Raw genomic sequence first — 20497 nt, forward strand, 5'->3', positions numbered from 1 at the left:
TTAAAAAATGTGGTTCTGGTCATGGCTCTCCCCCTGCTCCCCTGGTACTCCCAGCTCTGCCTCCCTGCCCTTCCCCCATAAGCCTGGGAGAAAAAGGTTGAATCCTGGCCCCAGAGTGCACTGCTGGGCCACCCCTCCGTGCAGCACCGTGTTCACAGCCTGCTGCCTGCCCCCACCTCTATCTCACCTCCTGCCACTCTCCTCCAGCCCCCTGCTTCAGTGACTTCCTGTTCCTGGAAAGCCGGGGTTCTCAGTCTGTCCTCCCTGCCTTTGCACATGGGCGCTCTCCTGGAACACCATCTGCCCTCCTCTCCCCGTGTTGTCCCGCCAACTCCTGATGTGCTCAAGCCTCAGCTTCAGGGACTGCTTCCTGATTCTGCACTAGGGAGGTCGCCCTGCCTGTGCTCCCAGGTGCCCTGCCCTTCCTCATCAGGACCCTCCGTTCACACGCCCACCTTCCCCACCAGGAGTGAATGAGCAGCCCCAGCGTGCCAGGCCCTATGACTGGTGTTTCTGCCTCTAGTCTGACCCCGTCTCCCACCTTTCTATCTGCCATCAAAGCAGTCTTCCTGAGACGCGAATATGACCCATCATTCTGCTGTTCAAATACCCTGAACTCTATAGAAAACCCACCCTACCCTCCAGGCCCAACCCAAGCCCCTTCTCCAAGATGCCTTCCCTCCAGCCACGAAGAGCCCACACTTCATGATCGTACTTGGCAAGTTTCTCTTCACCCGAGTTATTGGGGCCAAAACAGCCCCCTAGCACACTGTGCGCTTGGGGGCTGGTCTGGGCACTTGGCCTTCCAAGGCCCCTCTTCCTGAGGTCAGGTGGGCACAGCAGCAGGAAAATGGAGTCTGTACCCAGACACCAGAGCCCAGTGGTCAGGGGCACCACTACTACTTTGGCAAGGAAGGAGGGTGTTGGCAGGCCATCTGAGCAGGGTTTCCTGACCTCGTTCTAGGGACGGCTGCAGCCGCGATTCCAAAAGAGAAGACGCAAAGGCAATTTTTTTTTTTTTTTTTTTTACTTATTTAAAAAGGCCTTGGTGGCAGGAATATAGTGTAAAAATCATTGGAAAAACTAAAAGGCATTGATACATATCCGAATATACACTTTGTACATAAATTACATTTCCTTTAGTCTTTCTGAGTGAGGTCCTGATTCAGCACTGAGGTCTAGTAATTCAGAGGTCCCGGCAGCTGCACGTTCAGGCCGGCATAGTCCACCATGTACATTGGCCATTGCTAGAGAGAGGGGGACAAACGGTCCCGGTTAGGATTCCCGGTGACGTAGAAAGAACACCAGAGCCCTTAGCTCCGCTTTCTGAAGGGCTTCCTCGATGCTCTTATTTTGAGGCTGCTGAAGGCCCAGAGAGGAGACATGACCCGTCCAAGGTCACACAGTTCATCAGTAGCCATGGAACCTGGGCTGGAGCCTTCTGACCTGTTCCCACTTGTGTCTCAGGGACTGATCGTGTGGACCAGGCATGAGGGCCAGAGGGAGCTAGGGATTGGCTCAGAACTCCCATAAACAGCCCCCTCTGGGCCTCACGCTCCCAAGAAGCTGTCCTGGGGGAGCTAGTAACCCCCTGTGGGCACTCATATACCCAGGCAGTGAGAAAGGTAAAGCCTGAACTTTGGGGTTTTCCAGGAACGGAATGAAGGGAAACATGGTCAAAGGGTAAAGAAATCCTGAAATCTATAGGAAAAAAATTCCATAACTATGTCTGTTAACTACTTATTGTGGTGATCATTTCACACTATATACAAATATTGGATCATTATGTTGTACACCTGAAAACTAATATAACGTATGTCCATTGCACCTAAAACAAAAATCTTTTCTAAATGTGTTCCAATATTCTTATTCTTCCCATTCGGACTCAGGATTTCAAAGGTAATACTTTGAAATCAGGAAGAACTCTCCAGCGTATGCCCCTAACGAGGTTTTCCTCTTGGGTGGGAGAAAGCCAAAGCCAGGCACACCGCAGAGCAGGCGCAGCTTTGCAGGAGGTTCTCCACCCACCACTGGCGGCAGTGAGGCCACACTGGATAGCACCCTCATCTCCCAGGGCTGTGCTGGGCCTGGAGCTCGAGATGTGAGCACAGAGATTAGCTTAGTATCTGACTGGCCCAAAAAACTGGGCCTCTGCTGGGGATCCTGCTAGGGAACTGCCCAGCGGAGTGGACGGGTTCTTTTCCTCTCTCAGCCTTGGCTTGTCAGTGGGAAAGTGATTGTCTGCCGGGCAACTGTGAGGTCCCGATGAGAGGGGTGGACTACCTTGTGGGTAGATCAGGCAGTTGTGTCTGCAACCCCGGGCTGTGGAGCCCACTCAGAGTCCAGTGCCTCCCCGCACCCCAAACCCACACCCCACAGTGGACGGCCCTGCCCGCGTGCAGGGCGAAGGCCAGAAAGTAGAGTGGTCAGGTCCAGATCTGTGCAACTTTACCACGAGTGAGATCTGGTTGGTGGATGCCACGGACTCCGGGTTGGAGGACGAGGAAGAGGAAGACGAGGAGGAAGAGGAGACCGAGTTCCCTTCGGAGACCCGCTTCCTCTTGCGCTTGGGGATGCTGCTCTCTTTGGCTGTGGGAGGAAAGGTTGCTGACGCTGGATGCCAAGACTGTGTCTTGGCTTTACCATCCCCTCTGGAGGGGGCCTTTGTTTCAGGTTTAAAGTCCCCTTCTCAGCATTCAAAGCTCCCAACCCACCGGAGGCCCATCTCTCCAGCCTCCTTCCCTAACTAGGCCCCGCAGCCCATTCGTCCACCTCCTGCTCCTGCTTACCTGTCTGCCTTTGCTAACACTATGTCCTCACCCCCAGGCAGGCCTCCCCAGAACTCCCAGAATTCCCCTGGGGCCCAGAATCCCATGGTGAAGAGCACAGCCTCCCGTGGGCATTGGGGAGAGTCATTACTAGGTGTACCGGTTACTAATGCGGATTTTTTTCAAAAGATGGGGTTACACATATATTGATACATATGCGATTTGATATGCATGCTATTTTGTTGTGACAACAAGCTTCAAAACTTCATATGTCAAATTTTCTGAAGGTGTTAACATCATAGATATTTTTTACACTTAAAAATGTCGAATTTTGTGCCAAAAAAGCATTTGCGGGAAGTTTTAATTCATTACTTTATTTTGAAGAAAAGCGCTGCTGAAAGTTATATACTTCCGGAAGCTTATGGTGCACATGCTCCATCTCAAGATAGTTGTGAACGCTGGTTTAAATGCTTTGAAAGTGATGATTTTAATGTGAAAGACAACATCCAGGTCAACCGAAAAAGTTTGAAGACCAACAATTACAAGCATTATTGGATGAAGATGCGTGTCAAACTCAAAAACAACTTGCAGAGAGATTAAATGTTGCTCTGCAAACAATTTCTGATCGTTTACAAGCAATGGGAAAGATTTTAAAGGAAGGAAAATGGGTGCCACATCAACTGAACGAAAGACAAATGGAAAACCGAAAAGTCATCAATAAAATGTTGCTTCAACAGCACGAAAGAAAGTCTTTTTTTTTGCATTGAATTGTGACTGGCGATGAAAAGTGGATTTATTCTGAGAATCCCAAATGCACAAAATCATTGGTTGGTCCAGGTCAACCATCAACATTGACTGCAAGGCCAAATCGCTTCGGAAAGAAAGCGACAACAAATCACTACCGACAACAAATCAATTTGAACCACGTTTTGATCGTTTTGCTTCATGATGACGCACCATCACATGTTGTCGGTAGCGATCAGTATTAATGGTTTCACCTGGTTTTAGAAGCTCATAATACACCACACCTTCCTGATCCCACCAAACACAGGGCATTGTCTTCTTTCCGAAGCGATTTGGCCTTGCAGTCGATGTTGATGGTTGACCTGGACCAACCAATGATTTTGTGCATTTGGGATTCTCAGAATAAATCCACTTTTCATCGCCAGTCACAATTCAATGCAAAAAAAAAGACTTTCTTTCGTGCTGTTGAAGCAACATTTTATTGATGACTTTTCGGTTTTCCATTTGTCTTTCGTTCAGTTGATGTGGCACCCATTTTCCTTCCTTTAAAATCTTTCCCATTGCTTGTAAACGATCAGAAATTGTTTGCTGAGCAACATTTAATCTCTCTGCAAGTTGTTTTTGAGTTTGACACGCATCTTCATCCAATAATGCTTGTAATTGTTGGTCTTCAAACTTTTTCGGTTGACCTAGATGTTGTCTTTCACATTGAAATCATCACTTTCAAAGCATTTAAACCAGCGTTCACAACTATCTTGAGATGGAGCATGTGCACCATAAGCTTCCGGAAGTATATGATAACTTTCAGCAGCACTTTTCTTCAAAATAATGAATTAAAACTTCCCACAATTGCTCTTTTTTTGGCACGAAATTCAACATTTTTAAGCATAAAAATATCTATAATGTCAACACCTTCAGTAAATTTGACATATGAAGTTTTGAAGCTTGTTGTCAGTACAACAAAATAGCATACCTATCAAATCGCATATATATCAACATATGTGTAACTCCATCTATTGAAAAAAATCCGCATTAGTAACTGGTACACCTAGTCAATGTCCCTGCACCTCCCTTTCCTTGCCAGTAAAATGTAAATAAGACTCTTCAGGGCTGCTTGGATGGTCCCGTGAGATGAGGTGCTTGGCCTCTAGTAAATACTCAGAAACGGAGAATTGGTATCGATATCATTGCTACTGTTCCTGCAGGACGACCCGAACCTGACAGATGACTGTTCACAGGTCCCAGGAGACAAGGCAGTGCTCCAGTGTAAAAAGAGCTCCGGTTTCGAGCCAGAAGTCCCAAGTTCAAATCTCACGGCTGCCACTTACCACCCGTGTGACCCTGGGAATCTGACCAAGCTCTCTGAGCTGAAGGGGACAGCAGTGTGCTGCGAGACTCCAGGAGACGGTGTGTGAAGGGCCCAGGACCAAGCCCGGCACAGAGCAGGCCCCAGCAGGTTCTGCTGCTGCTGAATTAAACTGATGTGAGGATGTAGGTCTTATAAAAAAAGATCTGCAACTGTGTGCTACGTAAGTGGGGCTTGAGGCTTGACTGAGTCACAGGCTACTGAGTAGAACCCCATCCATTACAGCCACCAGAAGGGTCTTAATGACACAGTGTGAGGGGAGGCTGGGCCCAGGGCAACTGCTTGTCCAGCTGGTGAAGAAAAACCAAGAGCCTGGGGGTCTGTGATGTGATATAAATAGAGACCCCAGGAAACAGAAGACTCTGGAGACAGGACTGGCCCAGGCTGTGAGCCAGGAGGAGGGAATTTTGTGGGAGGCAGGCGGGCGCTGCTGGAGACTGGCTGGGCCCCCTGGATGCTGCCTGCATTTGCAGGCCACGTGCCTACACCCGGCCCTGGGCTTTAGAAACTTTCGGTTTGCAGTCTGCCCGGCTGGGGTCAGGGCGTGGGGGATGTAAGTGACTGCATCTACCTCTGATCATCTGTCCCAAACTCTCCTCTTTGAGGCCTCCTCAGGGCCTTCTGTGTCTCTGTCGTTGACCTGGGAGCAGCTCTCAAACCCAATCACCCCCCTACCCTGAGTGCCTGGTGCCCTGCTGGGCTTTTTTAACGGGCACATGATAGGAGGAGGTGGTCTCTGGTGGGCTGTGCCACCTCAGGCAGTGGAGTGTCAGGTGAACCCTAACCTATCAGCAGTTGGGGCCTCAGGGTTCAGGCTGGGGTGGGGTGGCCTTGCTGAATCCCACTACTCTCCCCACTGAACAGCCATAGACCACAGTGGCCTGCGGTTCAGATGGATCATCTGCACACAGGGCTCTAGGCAGCCACCAATCACTACATGGCCTTGGCAAGTCCTTCCTCCTTTCTGGGCCTCAGTTTCCCAGCTGTACAATGAGGCCACCCCTCCCAGTCATCTTGAGTCCTCTCGCACACCTTCTCAGTCAGAACCCTCGTACAAGACAGCCTTCCAGGTTCCTGCGAACTGAAAGGTTCGAAAAGCCCGGGGGCTGGTGCAGGCACGTGCCCTGCAAATGCAAGTGGGATCGAGGGGGTCCAGCCAGTCTCGGAAGTACCTGGCTACCTTACCCCTGCTGGTCATGCCACTCCTTCTTTCCCTGGGTGACTTTCATGACCCTATCTGACGTCCCCCCTCCTGGCTCCAGCCTGCCCCTCATCCTCTCTCTCCAGTTGATCTGACACCCTCAGCTGTGCTGTGGCAGGGACCCCCTCCAAGGGCACCTGCGGGCTTCCTGGGGCCTTTTGGGAATGTTGGCCCTGCAGATGGAGATCTCAGGTTCCCTGGAGAAGTACTTAGTGGGAGGGATAGACTTTTCTCTCCATGGCCAGCCACCTGTTGCATGCCACCTGCTCTATGTCCACAGATCGGTCCTTGCGAGGTAGAAGGGTGCCTTCTTCAGCCTCTGACTTACCTGGCACCTTGGCGTCATTGCAGATTTCTGCAAAAGGTCTGAAAAAGAAATGAGGTGGCAGTTAGGAAATGAGGTTTTTTTCTTTTCCTTCTCACCTGATACGCCCCGAATCTCTTATATAAATAATGTGAGATGAGATGCCACCACTGCTGCTGGAGTGTAGCCAGGTAAGACCCAGATGAAAATGGTCAGACCTCCCCACCCCACAGAGCAGGCAGGATGGCCAGTCTGGTCTCTATTTAAAGTGCCGTGTCAGGCAAATGGCCCCTGGGGGCCTGGTTCCCTCGTCTACAAAGCGAGGGTGTGGTCTGACCCAGTGATCAGAAATGTGTGCCTCGGTTTATGTAATTAGATATTCATTACAGCATTATTTATTTATTTATTTTACAAATCTTTTATTTTTGAGTCTGCAGGTCGACGCTCTATCCACTGAGCCAAACCAGCTAGGGCATAAATCTTTTATTTTTTATTTGATTATTTTACTTGCAGCATTATTTATATAAACCAAAAAAAAAAATTTAGACGCCACTCAAATGTCCATCAGTAGAGACAGTATGGCCCATCGTACAGTCATTAAAGGGAATTATCATGGACACAAATAACGCTCAAGTGCAACCACGACAGCCAGACAGGAGACATCAAGTTTTATTTAGGTTATAGATAAATACTGTGTGACCTCAGTTTCATTTTCTCCAAAAGCATGTCTGAGAGGTATTTTAAAAAAAAGGGGAAACATGGCTGGAAAGCCCCTGCATGTCTGTGGTGGTTTTCTCAGGGAGGTCAGCCTGTGGGGGCGGGGCTGGGGTGATGGGCATTTTCTCCTATGATCGCCTGTATTTTCCAGTGGTTACGTCAGGGTGTGGGGGAGAATGGAAACCACTATTCTTCACTGGAGACCTTTCTGAATGATTTGATTTTTTTGTACACATTCAAATATTATTTTGTTTTTAAAACTGAAAAGGAAATATGCGTAGGGGAAAAATATGGAACACACCACAATGTGAACTCTGAAGAGGAGAGTTATGGAGTATCTTCTTTACTTCTACCTTTATAGATTTCCCTAATTTGTTTTTAAATCTGAAAATAATCAAATAACTATTCTATTTAAAATATTATAAGGATACTAGTGGCCTGGTGCATAAAACTCGTGCACATTAAAAGGGGATTAATTAGAGGAAATATTTTAATATTGCTATTTGCCCTTTCTCTATAATAGAAGTGTCAGAGATGAAAGAAAATTAGTAAAATGTATATGAAAATCTCTTCCTCCTGTCAGAGTCTGGGGTGCACCACGGGATGCAGAGTCAAGTCCCTGCCTACCCATGTGCACCTCAAAATCCCGAGACCCAGACACGGCTGGCTCCCCCCAATTGGGCTAGATCCAGACCCTGCCGGTCCCACCCTTGTCAAGTCCCGCTGGGCAGGGGTCACAGCCTTAGGTCCCCTGGCCTGGTGCCAGGGTGGGGAATGTGGCCTGAGGTCCCACAGCCCAGGCCGGGTTGGGGGGCATGCCTTGAGATCCCCTGTCAAGCCCCACAGGGCAGGGGGCATGGCCTGAGGTCCCCCATCAAGCCCCACCGGGAGGGGGGCACAGTCTCAGGTCCCCCGTCAAGCTCCACTGGGCGGGGGGCGTGGCCTGAGGTCCCCCAGCCTGGCACCGGGGCAGGGGGCGTGGCCTGAAGTCCCCTGTCAAGCCCTGCCGGGTGGGGGGGTATGACCTGAGGTCCCCTGTCAAGCCCTGCCGGGTGGGGGGGTATGACCTGAGGTCCCCTGTCAAGCCCTGCCGGGTGGGGGGGTATGACCTGAGGTCCCCTGTCAAGCCCCACGGGGGCGGGTGGGGTGGGGTCAAAGCCTCAGGTCCCTGCTGATTGCTCGTTAAGGCTCGTTACAAGAACTTGGCCTCCCCTGTGGGTGCAGCCATCTTGTGTTACGAAAACCGCCCCCTCCGCTGTGGGCACCGCCATATTTTTGGCGCAGTGATGGTCAATTTGCATATTCCCTATTTGTTATATAGGATATGGTAAAATATGGACAAAAATAAAAATAAAATCTCTCTGGGTAATGAAAAGACTGTTATTGTATAAATACCATTAAAATGGGTAAAAATTAATGATAGAGTCAGAAAGTCAAATTTAATTAAAAATTTAAAAATAAACAAACACCCATGACTGTTGCGGCTGTGTTTTAGCAGAAAGGGGTTGTAATCAGGACACCTGGTGATATAGACTAAATATCTGTGTCCCCAAATTCATTGTTGAAACCTAGTCCCCAAGGTGACGGTATTAGAAGGTGATAGGTCATGAAGGTGGTGCCCTGGTGAATGGGATGGATACCTTATAAAAGAGGTCCCAGAGAGCTTCCTTGTCCCTTCCACCATGTGAGGACACAGGGAGAAGTTGGTCATCCATAAACCAGAAAGTGGGCCCTCACCAGACACTGAGTCTGCGGGCACCTTCCCAGCCCCAGAACTACGAGAAATACATTTCTGTTAAGCCACCCGGTCTATGGTATTGTTACAGCAGCCTGGACAGGCTAAGATACCTGTGTCTGGAGCCAAGCTGACTCATACTGACTTTCACCATCCCTTTCCTGATCAGGGTACTGGTTTTCTCAGCTTTAAGATTCGAGTGTTAAGCTAGCCGCATTCTGGATTCTGTGCAAGTGCATGATGGGTCTCTCAATCTCCCTCTCCCCTTCCCCAGTCTTGGCTGGGCCTGCTTGGGGATTCCCCTCCCGGATCCAGGCAGCACCCTCTCCCTCGGCCACTCTTCCCACCCTGCCCCAGGGCTGGGGCACTCACTGGAGCTGGTTGATGATGACCATTCGGACATGCTCCCGAGCCTTCAGGATCTTCTCCAGCCGATGGATGTCATATGTGTTGGGGTTCCGGAAAGGGATGTCATCAGGCAGGCCTGTGACCTCAACGGCGTCTGGGCTGTCCCGGATCAGTTTGTAAGGGACCAGCACAGGCCGGTTCAGGCCTAGGGCCTCACCTAGGGGATACAGGGGGTCAGGGTAAGGAGAAGATGTGCCTTGTTGAGGCCAAGCTCTCTGGGAAAGGGCTGGAACAGGGGTCCTCAAACTACGGCCCGCGGGCCACATGCAAATACAAATATTGTATTTGTTCCCGTTTTGTTTTTTTACTTCAAAGTAAGATATGTGCAGTGTTCATAGGAATTTGTTCACAGTTTTTTTTAAAACTATAGTCTGGCCCTCCAATGATCTGAGGGACAGTGAACTGGCCCCCTGTTTAAAAAGTTTGAGGACCACTGGGCTGGAACCTGGCAGGGCCCAGCGCAGCAGCCATCACACCCCCGAGAGTTTAAAAGTCAACACAAACACACCATTTAAAAATCCAATTAGCAAAACTACACATCTAACACCCAATGCTGATAATGAAATAGGTACTGTCACACATGCTGGGTGCAATGATTTGTCAAATGTGCACACCTGGAACTGACGTATGAGGACTTGATAGCTGCTGAGAACCCACTGCTTTTATTCAGAAAAGATTAAGTCCTTATGTATCAGGGATGAAATGATGTGATGTCTTGGATTCACTTTAAAGTTTTAAAAGTATCAAAGCGAGTTTGCAGAAAAAGATAAAATAAGACTGGCAAAATGCTGGTAATCACAGAAGCCGGGTTTGGGTTACGGGGTGGGCCGCCATGTCATTCTTTCTGCTTTTGTGTATGTTTGAAAACTGGTTCCAAAATAAAAAGTGAAAAACACAACAGCACCAACCCCCAGCAGAGTGGCTTCCCATTTACTCAAAATGAAACCCTGACTCACCTCAGGCCTGCCCACGTCCCCGCCGCACCCGGAACCTCGCCCACCTGCGTGCTCCGCTCCGGCCCTCCGCCCTCCCGCTGGTCCCTCTGCCGGCAAGCTTGTCCTCCAATGTTTGTCCCCGCTTGACATTAAAGTCTCAGCTAAAACGCCCCCTCTTCGAGAGGCTTTCCTGATCACTCCTAACCCTCCCCCTCATTCTCGGCCACACTTCTGCATTTTCTTCTCTCTCTGAAATTCTTCTTTGTAAAACATTTACTGTATGTCTCCTCTGCTACAAGGCAAAATGGAGACAGTACAATATTCATCACAAATAAAGTGTAAATGCACGTAGAGCACTTGGTACAGCCTGACACTCCATAATCTAGAAAGTGCTGTATCAATTGTAACTATATTAACGGTCCCACCCTGGGCTCTGCCTTCAGCACAGAGCCTCGCACCTCCTGGCTCTCATCTTCCCATGCCCATCTCCCTCTGGGGCCTGAGCCCCTGATGGCTGGAGCAGATTCCTTCCTCTGGAGTCCTCAGGGCTGAGCACTGGTTGGGCGGATGGGTATGTGCAAAAATAAGTCCTTGGCCGTGGGCCATGGCCTCTGCCACACAGCCCAGGCCCGGAGGAGCAGAAATGCTGACTGCTGTCGCTGCCCTGCATACCACAGACTGGGTTCTTTCCCCTTCTCGGAGAGGGGCACTGAAGGATCAGTTCCCATCAGTCACGGGCAGAGCAACTATGTCCTCAGGCAGAGCTGGCAGGCCAGCTGGGGGCAACTGGAGGCCAGGCTGGCTGCAGAGGGAGGAGGGGCCTCCCAGGAAGACTGGCCCCACAGATCCTGCCCCGGGGACCCCGCCCCGGGAAACTGACCGTATTTCTCATTGAAGAGCTCCTTCACCTGCTCCCGAAGGATCACCTTCTCCCCGAGCCTGTTGGCATCATCTTCATCTACAAGAGGAAGACATGCGGGCATGAGGGTTGGCATGGGCTTGGCCACTGCACCTGCTCCCTCTCCCATGTGGCACCCCTGACCCTCACCGGCTGGAGCAGTCTCTCCAGGCCCCACCCACTCCCCTGCAGCCTGCTTCGGTCCCCATCCATCCATCCACCCATCCATCCACCCATCCATCCATCCATCCATCCATCCATCCATCCATCCACCCATCTATCCCACTTTCTCTGAACAGCTCCTCCAGCACAGGCCTCATGTGAAGCACGGAACAGCCTGAGGAGAGGGAGGCAGGGCCCCTCCACTGAGGCACTCACAGCTTAGGGGGGTGGCACACAGTCACAGCGCCCACCCAGAAGACACACCTACAAGGAGACATGGGGCATGCATCGTGCAAGTCCGGAGAGGCTCCCTGGGAGAGCGAGCTGTTCAGGGGGTGTCTCTCCTTCTGTTAGAAGGCTGATGAGGGTGGATCGGGGTTGGGGAAAGGCACTCAGGCACAAGGACTGTCCCATGCATGGCACCCAAGGGTGCAAGGTCACAGCATACTGGATGTGGCTGAAGCACAGGCTGGTGCTAGGGGAAGCGGCTGTGAGGGGTCCAGCAGCGGGTGCCAGTGTGACGGAACTGGACTCACAGGCACTCACCCTGCCTGCCTCACAGTCCACCAGCCCCAGGCCCGTGTCAGGGAGACAGAATGCACCAGGGCAGCTCTTCATGGGGCTTGGACCTTGTGTTCCCCTCACCCCTCTCCTTGGTTTAGAAAAGCAGCTGGGTCAGGGGAGCCCCAGAGATAGGGCCTGGGCTGGGGGATGTCGAGTGTAGGAGAGGCCAGGGGAGTGGACGGCATGAAGAGGGTCCCGGGACAGCAGCCTGCTGGCTTGTGGCCTGAGCTGGGGGGAGAGCTGGAGTTCCAGGAAGGGGACTTTGTACCATCACACAGTAACCACACTGGCTGGGCCCCGGGCCCGGGCTGGGGGCGGAGCTGGACACTGGCAGGGAGCCAGGGTCTGGGAGATAAGGGGCAGGACAGACAGAATGGGTCTGTGGAGAAAAACAACGCCTGCTTTAATCTGGAAAACCTCACAGAACTCAGTGCCATTTAGAAGGCCGACGGGAACGGCGTTTCCCAGGCCCTGTATCTCTCAGCATCTGCTGCCCCTGCCTGCACATCTCTCTCCCCCAGTCTGGGGGCCGCCCACAGGCCAGGGAGCTTTCCAAACTGCCTGCCGATGCCCCCCCTCCCCGCGCTCCTTCCCCTGCTGCCCCTTGTCTGGCCCTGCTCATGGCCGCCCTCCTGACTATGGAGTCTGGATCTGTCGGATCTACAAGTTCCTGCCTATCTCTTTTCAGCTATCGGGGTGCCTGAGACACCCAAAACACCAGGCAGCCCAGTTAACCTCCTCCTGTGTCCCCATCTCAGGGAGCGATGGTTCTACCCTGCTGCACCAAGACCCAAAACTCAGCCCCTCCAGAACCCTCCCTCCCACAAGCCCCAACACGGCCCCTCCACATGGTCTCCAGGACCCTAGACACGGCTACAATGGACTTGGTCCTTCTCCAGGTCCCGGGAAGACAACTGACAGCGTCCTGGGCCCAAGGACCACCGAGAGCCTTCAGGGAAGTGGCAGACTTTCCACTCGCCCCCTTGCAACAGGGATTCCTCTGGTGGGCAGGACTCTGCACAGGCATGACAGCACCGCAAACCGGGGAAGGGACTCTGCACAGGCATGACAGCACCGCAAACCGGGGAAGGGACTCTGCACAGGCATGACAGCACTGCAAACTGGGGAAGGGACTCTGCACAGGCATGACAGCACCGCAAACCGGGGAAGGGACTCTGCACAGGCATGACAGCACCGCAAACCGGGGAAGGGCGCCTGGGTTCACACCACTGTGTGCCAGACGCTTAGCTGACACCTTTCCCAGACACCACCATGGCCACTCCTCACCACAGCCCAGGATACAGAGGTTCAGAGAGGTTACGTAACGTGCCCGACGGCACACAGCTGGTAAGCGCCAGGAATAGTGTCTGACCCCGGAACCCTGCTCTTTCACTCCCCCACAAACCCCGGGTTTCCTCAGGTCTCTGTCTCCACATCTACACAAAGAGCTGATCTTTAAGGTGTTTCCTCTTAATTTTTTGCTGTATCAGCTCATAGTTCCAGGTCTGTCTCCTCTTGAGCCCTGGGAAAGGCTGGATTTATAGCAGGTTCTCGACAAAGCCTGCTGGATTGAAAGGGAGTGGACAGCAGTCAAAGGTGAGCCCATCAGCTGAGGTCGCTGTGGCTGTCTGACGAGGCCGTCTCTGTGGAGTGTGAGAGTGCCTGTCGCAAGCACCCACCCTGTCTCCCCTGGAGGCTCCTGCTGCCCCGTGGGTGGAGAGAGACCAAGACAAGACAGCCTCCTCACCTTGGGAGAGGCGATGCCAGCCCCCAGAGGGCACAGAACTTGGGAGTCAGAAACCTGAGTCATGTGACGCCAGCTCTCAGCACTTCTGCTCACTGCTCATTTCTCTCCTGAACAAATATTTCAGGAGCGCGGTCCCACTTGGACGCAGTGCTGTTCCTGGGCACTCAGCAGAGCACAGAGAACAGCCCTCGTCCGAGGCAGGAGAGGGTGAGGAACGGGGGTGGCCCGCCGGCTTGAACACCGCTATGTGAGGACCGAGCCAGGCCCACAACAGTTACCACTGGGTTCTCCCGCCTCAGCATCCAGCCTCAGCTTCTCCCCACCTCTTTGTTTTTATTTAATTTGGAGGAAAGATGGCCCTTTTTTTTCATAAAGGATCAGTTGAATAAATGGGCCAGGTAGGTTCTGGGGGTGGGAGGGCTGGAGGGGAGGGTGCCCCTGCCCCTCTGGGCGCTCAGAGGAAACAGGAGGCAGGTCCTCGGGCTGTGGGGGCAAAGGAGTGACCCCCTTTCTGGGAGGAAACCCGAACCAGAGGGGAAGGGGCCCCTCTGTGTTCCTGCCCCAGCCCCAACCTGCCCAGCTCTGTGTTGGGGAGAGGGCAACGTGACCCTCAGAACACACTGGTGTTGGGGCTTGGAGGTGCCAAGGACAGAGCTGGTCTCCCTGACATGAATCGTGGTCAAAGTTCCTGGCTGATGCAGCTTGGCCTGGCATCTGGTTAGCCCTGGGTAAAGAATGGGGGCAGGGGGACGGGAGCTACACGCCATGGTCTAAAGCAGCGGTTCCCAACCCTCCGAATGCCGCGGCCCTTTAATCCAGTTCCTCATGTTGTGGTGACCCCCAACCATAAAATTAGTTTCGTTGCTACTTCATAACTGTAATTTTGCTACTGTGATGAATCGTAATGTAAATATCTGATATGCAGGATGTATTTTCATTGTTACAAATTGAACATAATTAAAGCATAGTGATGAATCACAAAGACAATATGTAATTATATATGTGTTTTCCGATGGTCTTAGGCAACCCCTGTGAAAGGGTCGTTCAACCCCCAAAGGGGTCGCGACGCACAGGTTGAGAACCGCTGGTCTAAAGGCTAGTTATTACTATTCTGAACCCTGAGTCAGCAAACCAACTCTGGGGATTTAGAATAAATCCCGCCTCCTGTGCGCCTCTGAACCTAGGTCGGCTGTAAAAGACACCAACAGCTGCAACACTGCAGAATGTTCTCCATTTGGAAACATAATTAAGGGGCTCAATGTGGAGTGTGAGTGTGAGTGTGTGTGTGTGAGTGTGTGTGTGTGTGTGTGTGGCCTTAAAGTATCTGCTTGAATGCTATATACAGTGGGGAAGAAGGCATAATGACAGGAAAGGTCCCTGGTTCCGTAGATTACAAAGCAATCTTGATTGTAACCCTAATGCTGTGTGACATTTGGAAAATCACTCAACCTCTCTGGGCCTTCATTTCCACATCCTGCAAATAGGAATTCTTGCCTGTTGGGAGGATCTAATCATGTCACATAAAAAAACTTTAAGGTCTCAAGCCATCAAAATCAAATTGTTGTTGATGGTATTACTAGACCAATGCCTCAATTATCCTGTGGTCTCAGGAAATGAAATTTTACAGGAGACTCTTCCAGATAATGGAAGTTTATTCTCTTAATCCTCTGGGTTTGATTCTCCCATTTTAGGTAGAACAGTTTCTAAAATGTATCCAGTGCCCTTTTCTTATTAAGCACACAGTGGAGGGAGTGAGAGAAGTCACCCTCATGATCTACCCCCTAGTGCCTTCCAGAAAGTGCCCCCTTCACCCCCCACAGAAGTGATCTGTACCCCACTGCCCCTGCCGCATCCTGCTCATTCCAGTTTCCTGGTCTCTCTTTCCCTATTGTCTGCCCCAGAAGCTCTCATCTTGTCCTTTCTAATCCGCTGTCCGTTAGCCGAGGATTAATGAAATTTTGCCTGGGGAAAGAAAGCAACCAAGCTTATTAAATCACAGCCATAGTAGATCCACAATTTTGAGCCAATCAGCTTCGGGGTGATGCCTGGGGTGGCCCCACAGCCTTCTCCTGGGGCAAAGTACCAGAGCCGTGAATAGCCTGGACTTTCCCTGCCTGGTGTGAGGCCTGCAGCTGGGATTGATGACCATGCTGATAAGCATGATCATAAACAGAAGCACAGAGGCAGCCCACAGCGAGGGAAGGGCTGCTTAGAGGGAGAGCTTGGTCCAGAAGGTGGAATAAATATTCCTCCTCTCCCCTCTCTCTGCCGGGCCTGGGCGGGTCTGGACCTGCAGAGAACATGGTGGACGTGAGGGCGCTCCCCCCTGGGGCCACAGGTGGGAGAGCAGCCATGTTCCTCCCTCAGGCCTGCAGCTGAAGACACCTCCCTTTCCTGGCACCAAGCCTTTGCCAGAAGAAGGTGCACTTGGGTTCATCTTTTAACTCCTGTTGGGCCTGCACGTAGGGGCACCAGGAATTCCGTCATCTGTTTTACAGATGGAGAAACTGAGGCTCAGAGAGGGGGTGGCTGTGCTGCAGCGGTGGAGGCCCTCGCCCAGGCCTGTGACCTCATGTACCGAGAGAAACGTCTGTACATGCGCAAAAGGAAACATGTGCAAGGGTGCTAACTGCAAGGCCTTGGGAGCAACCCAAGCGGCCTGGGGCAGGAAGACAGAGGAATTCAGGGTGGTATGGCCGCTCCATGGAACATTATGGGGCAGTGAAAACAAACAAGCTACAGCTGCAGGTTTCCACAATATGTTACGTAACGTTAAGTGACAAAAGCAAGTCCCGGACTCGTTACAGTAGGGTACCGTGGTTATGAAAGTAGGGGAAAAAAAAGCAAATGAAACAAATTTGGTTTAGGGAAATATTATATGCCATAGAACAATTTAGAATATCAGCTATTGAACAATGATTATATAATGTGGTGGTGGTGGTGGGGGGAACAACCGCCATAAAAGACACTGAGGAATATGAATATAGACTGTATATTAGACAAGAGGGAGATGTTAGGTTTCATAAGTGTTATAATAATGTTGTGGATATGTAAAAGAATGGCATCGTTCTGAGGAGATGTGGGAGATGTGTGTTGAAAGATGTGTGAAGAGTCAAGATGTCTGCAACTTACTTCAAGTGGAAATAAATGGGGGGGGGTGTCTGTGTCGGGGGGAGAAGGATGGAGGGAAGAGGAAGGGAAACCTGGCAAAACGTTAAGAATGAATGAATCAGAGAAAGGATGTATAGGCCGTTACAACACTATTCTTTCATTTTTTTCCCCTGCAGTTTTGAAAATTTGGAGGCAACAACCAAGAGGATGGTACACATAAAATTGAGGGTATCTGTGCTGGGGAGAAAGGTGGGCAGGATGACGGAGGGCACGTGGGCGGTGCGCGTTGCTGGTACTGTTCTAATTCTCATGTGGGTGCTGGCTCCATGGTGTTCGTCGTCGTCTGTATTAACCAGTTAGCAGGCCATCAGGAGGGAAGACCAACGAAAGAATAAAATTAATGAACGCTAAGGGCAATGTGGTAGCCGCGACTGAACACTGAAACGTCAAAAGGACGTTAGTGGAAAAGCTGATGAAATTTAATGTCTGTAGTTTAGCTCATCACATCGTGTCAATCCATGTTAAGTTCTTAGCTTTGACAGATGTGCCAAGGTTACGTAAGATGTTCACGTCCTAACATGGGTCAAACGGTATTTGGGAACTCTGAATCTTTGCAATTCTTTGTAAATTAAAAATTATTTCAAAATAAAAGGTTATAGCAATCCATCGATTGTTACATGCAGAGATCGATGACAGAGCGATTGATGTGATTAGTGCATGAGGTCCACTGGGGAGGGGAAGGGAGGAGGGAAGAGAGCAAGTGTGCTCCCTGACAGCTCCCTCAGGCCTGGCTCTGTGTTCCCATCAATCCGCCTCTCTTCCCTGGGTGGATGGTGGGCCACAACCTGCTGGGGCAGGTGCTCTGTGCTCCTCCCTCCCTAGAGCCCAGCTGTCTGACCTCCAACTGCACACAAGGGGCTGAAACAGTGGCCAACAGGGGGCTCTCTGGCTGGGGCCTCCCTGTTGGGGCTACCAGGCCCTTCCACTATCCCCTCAGCTGCCAACATGGGGATGCAAATCCCACATCTGCTGACCACACACCCACCAGAGACTGCCTGCAAACTTAGGGATGCCCTTTGGTCCTCATCATGAGGCTGACCTCTAGGTGTTGATATCCCCGTTTTATAAGTAAGTAAACTGAGGCTCAGAGGAGTCAAGGTGCCTGCCCAAAGCCACCAAGGATCATGGTCAGCCATCGGTGGCACTGGACTCAAATCCACGTTTCTCTGACGCCTAGGTTCGGCTTTCCTGTCTGAGGTCAGCCCAGCACCTACAGGAAGGGCTGTCTCACAAACACTCCTGCAGCCCTATGGCTTCACCTCCGAGCCAGGGTGGGCAGGGCAGGCACCCAGCTTTGTCATGGGTCCATCCCAGACAGACAATCCTTGGGCCAACCATACTCATGGCCTTTCCCAAGGGGAAATGCCTTCTTTCCTCCCCCCACCTCTCTCTCTCTCTCTCTCTCTCTCTCTCTCTCTCTCTCTCTCTCTCCCCCCTCTCTCTGCTTTGCCTCCTTTCCTCTCTTCTCCCTTCCTCCTAGGTCCCAGCTACACACAGACAGGGACGGCACTCACCCAAGGCTGGCCAAGGACCAGGCGGAACTGTAGCCACACTGGCCAGACACGGAATGCCATGCCCTCCGCATGATGAGCAAGGCACCTGCCCCTCTCTTGGGAAAGGTGGACAAACGGGGGCTGTTGGCCGCACAGGCTGGGGCAGAAGGAATGCACGCTCCTGCGTCACCTGGCTGATTCTGAGGACACATCCTCATGCTGTGCAGCAGCAGCAGCCAACGCTACAGCTAACTACCACGAATGGACATTCCCTGCGGGCTGGGATGGTTGTTTTTCAGTGACCTGTTTATTTATTGAGCACCTACAATAATGCCTGACCCATCATAGGTGCTCAATAAATAGAGAAATCAAGCTCTTTTTTTTTTTTTTAAATCTTTATTGATTTCAGAGAGGAAGGGAGAGGGAGACTGAAACATCATAGATGAGAGAGAATCATTGATTGGCTGCCTCCTGCACACCCCCTACGAGGATCGAGCCCACAACCCAGGCATGTGCCCTTGACCGGAATCGAACCCGAGACTCTTCAGTCTGCAGGCCGACACTCTATCCACTGAGCCAAACAGGCTTGGGCGAGAAACCAAGCTCTTAAGTGCCAGACACTATTCTTAGATCTTTGTATGGATTCATTCACTTAATCCTTCCAACAACCCTATGAGGCTCTATGAGTATCTGCACTTTACAGAGGAGAAAGCTGAGGCACAAAGAAGAAAAACGCTGCTGTAGGTTACACAGGGAGTGAGTGGGGGAGCCAGGATTTACCCTAGAGACCTAACCACCTCGTAGTATATACAGCCTCTCTCTGTCCGGGCTGCAAGGCTGGCAGAGGAATGTCTAAAACCCAGGCTCATTATCATGCTGAGTGCCTATCACAGTGATGGCGAACCTTTTGAGCTCGGCGTGTCAGCATTTTGAAAAACCCTAACTTAACTCTGGTGCCGTGTCACATATAGAAATTTTTTGATATTTGCAACCACAGTAAAACAAAGACTTATATTTTTGATATTTATTTTATATATTTAAGTGCCATTTAACAAAGAAAAATCAACCAAAAAAATGAGTTCGCGTGTCATAGGCTCGCCATCACTGGCCTATCAGGACCTTGTCTCCACACCTGAGGAGGGAAGAGATCTTCCTTCCACCCCACCCATGCTGCAGCCCCTCACTCTTCTGCCCTTGCGACCCCGAACCCACACTTCCAACTGCCTCCTTGAGCACCCTGGGTTCTGCCCTTCCCCAAATAGCCTCTCCCTGTGTCCCAGACCCCGCTCTCCCACACGGCCGCTCGAGGGAGAAACCTTGGCTGGCTGCCTCCAACCCTTGGTAGGCTGTCGTGGCCCCACAGCCGAGCACGTGGCCCCCCATTAGCTGTCCTAATCCCGGGGCCTGTGACTAGGTTTCTTTATATAGCAGAAAGGACTGTGCTGCTGTGACTAAGCTGAGGATCTTGGGGTGGGGAGATGATCCTGGACGATTCCAGTGGGCCCTAAATAGAGGGTGAGGCAAAAGTAGGCTTACAGTTGTTCATAAGGAAAAGAAGACAGCAACGCATAAATAATACAAGGATAAACTCCGTTTCCAGTGCTCACTCACTTTTGCCCCACCCTGTATAGTCACTAGGTCCAAAGCAGGAGCTGGGACAACGGAAGCAGAGGGAGGAGTGGTGCTTTGAAGATGGAGGAGGGGCCATGAGTTCGAGTGGCCCCCGAAGCTGGAAGTCGAGAAAACAGTTCCTGCTTAGAGCCTCCGGAAGGAACCTGCCTGCCGACGCCCCGGCTGGGGCCCTGCTGTAAGGCTAAGTTCAGGCTTCTCACCTCTACAACAGCACGGCAATAAACCTGCTTTAAGCCACTAAGTTTGAGTAATTCATTACAGCAGCCACAGGAACCCTGTAGCCCCTTGCCTCCATCCACAAATCCAGGTGGTCTCCATGACCAGCCACTTTTTTTCTTGTTTTGTTAATCCTCACCGGAGGAAATTTTTCCGTTGAAGGAAGGAGGAGAGACAAAGAGAAACATGGGTGTGATGTTTCTCCTGCACGCGCCCTAAACTGGGCCAGGATGGAGCCTGAGGTAAGAGCCTTTGACTGCAATGGAACCTGGCACCCGTCAGTCTGCAGGCTGACGCTCTATCCACGGAGCCAAACCGGCGAGGGCGACAAGCCACTTTCTCAGAGAAACTTCCCACGGGTCCAGCCCATGTATCAGTGGACTCTCATCTCACAGTGGCAAGAACTTCTCACCTGGCCTCCCCAAATCCATTCTCT

General features: G+C 51.4%; 1 protein-coding gene across 4 annotated transcripts in view; it reads right to left on the reverse strand.

Moving 5' to 3' along the window:
* Nucleotides 1–1010: 1010 nt before the first annotated feature.
* GTF2IRD1 (GTF2I repeat domain containing 1) overlaps nucleotides 1011–20497 on the reverse strand; it is a 110583-nt gene continuing 91096 nt past the window's right edge. For 2 of the 4 annotated variants that reach the window (XM_059693434.1, XM_059693432.1), the window contains 4 exons: nucleotides 11059–11136; nucleotides 9208–9400; nucleotides 6408–6445; nucleotides 1011–2589 (listed from right to left, as the gene is read on the reverse strand). In XM_059693434.1, the coding sequence (XP_059549417.1) occupies nucleotides 2336–2589; nucleotides 6408–6445; nucleotides 9208–9400; nucleotides 11059–11136 (563 nt within the window). In that variant the 3' untranslated portion in view covers nucleotides 1011–2335. Of the gene's footprint in view, nucleotides 2590–6407; nucleotides 6446–9207; nucleotides 9401–11058; nucleotides 11137–19824; nucleotides 19943–20497 lie in introns of those variants that run through there. The other 2 variants (XM_059693433.1, XM_059693436.1) reach the window with 2 other exon arrangements.

Source organism: Myotis daubentonii, chromosome 4, assembly GCF_963259705.1.
Source record: "Myotis daubentonii chromosome 4, mMyoDau2.1, whole genome shotgun sequence".
NCBI classification, from domain to species: domain Eukaryota; kingdom Metazoa; phylum Chordata; class Mammalia; order Chiroptera; family Vespertilionidae; genus Myotis; species Myotis daubentonii.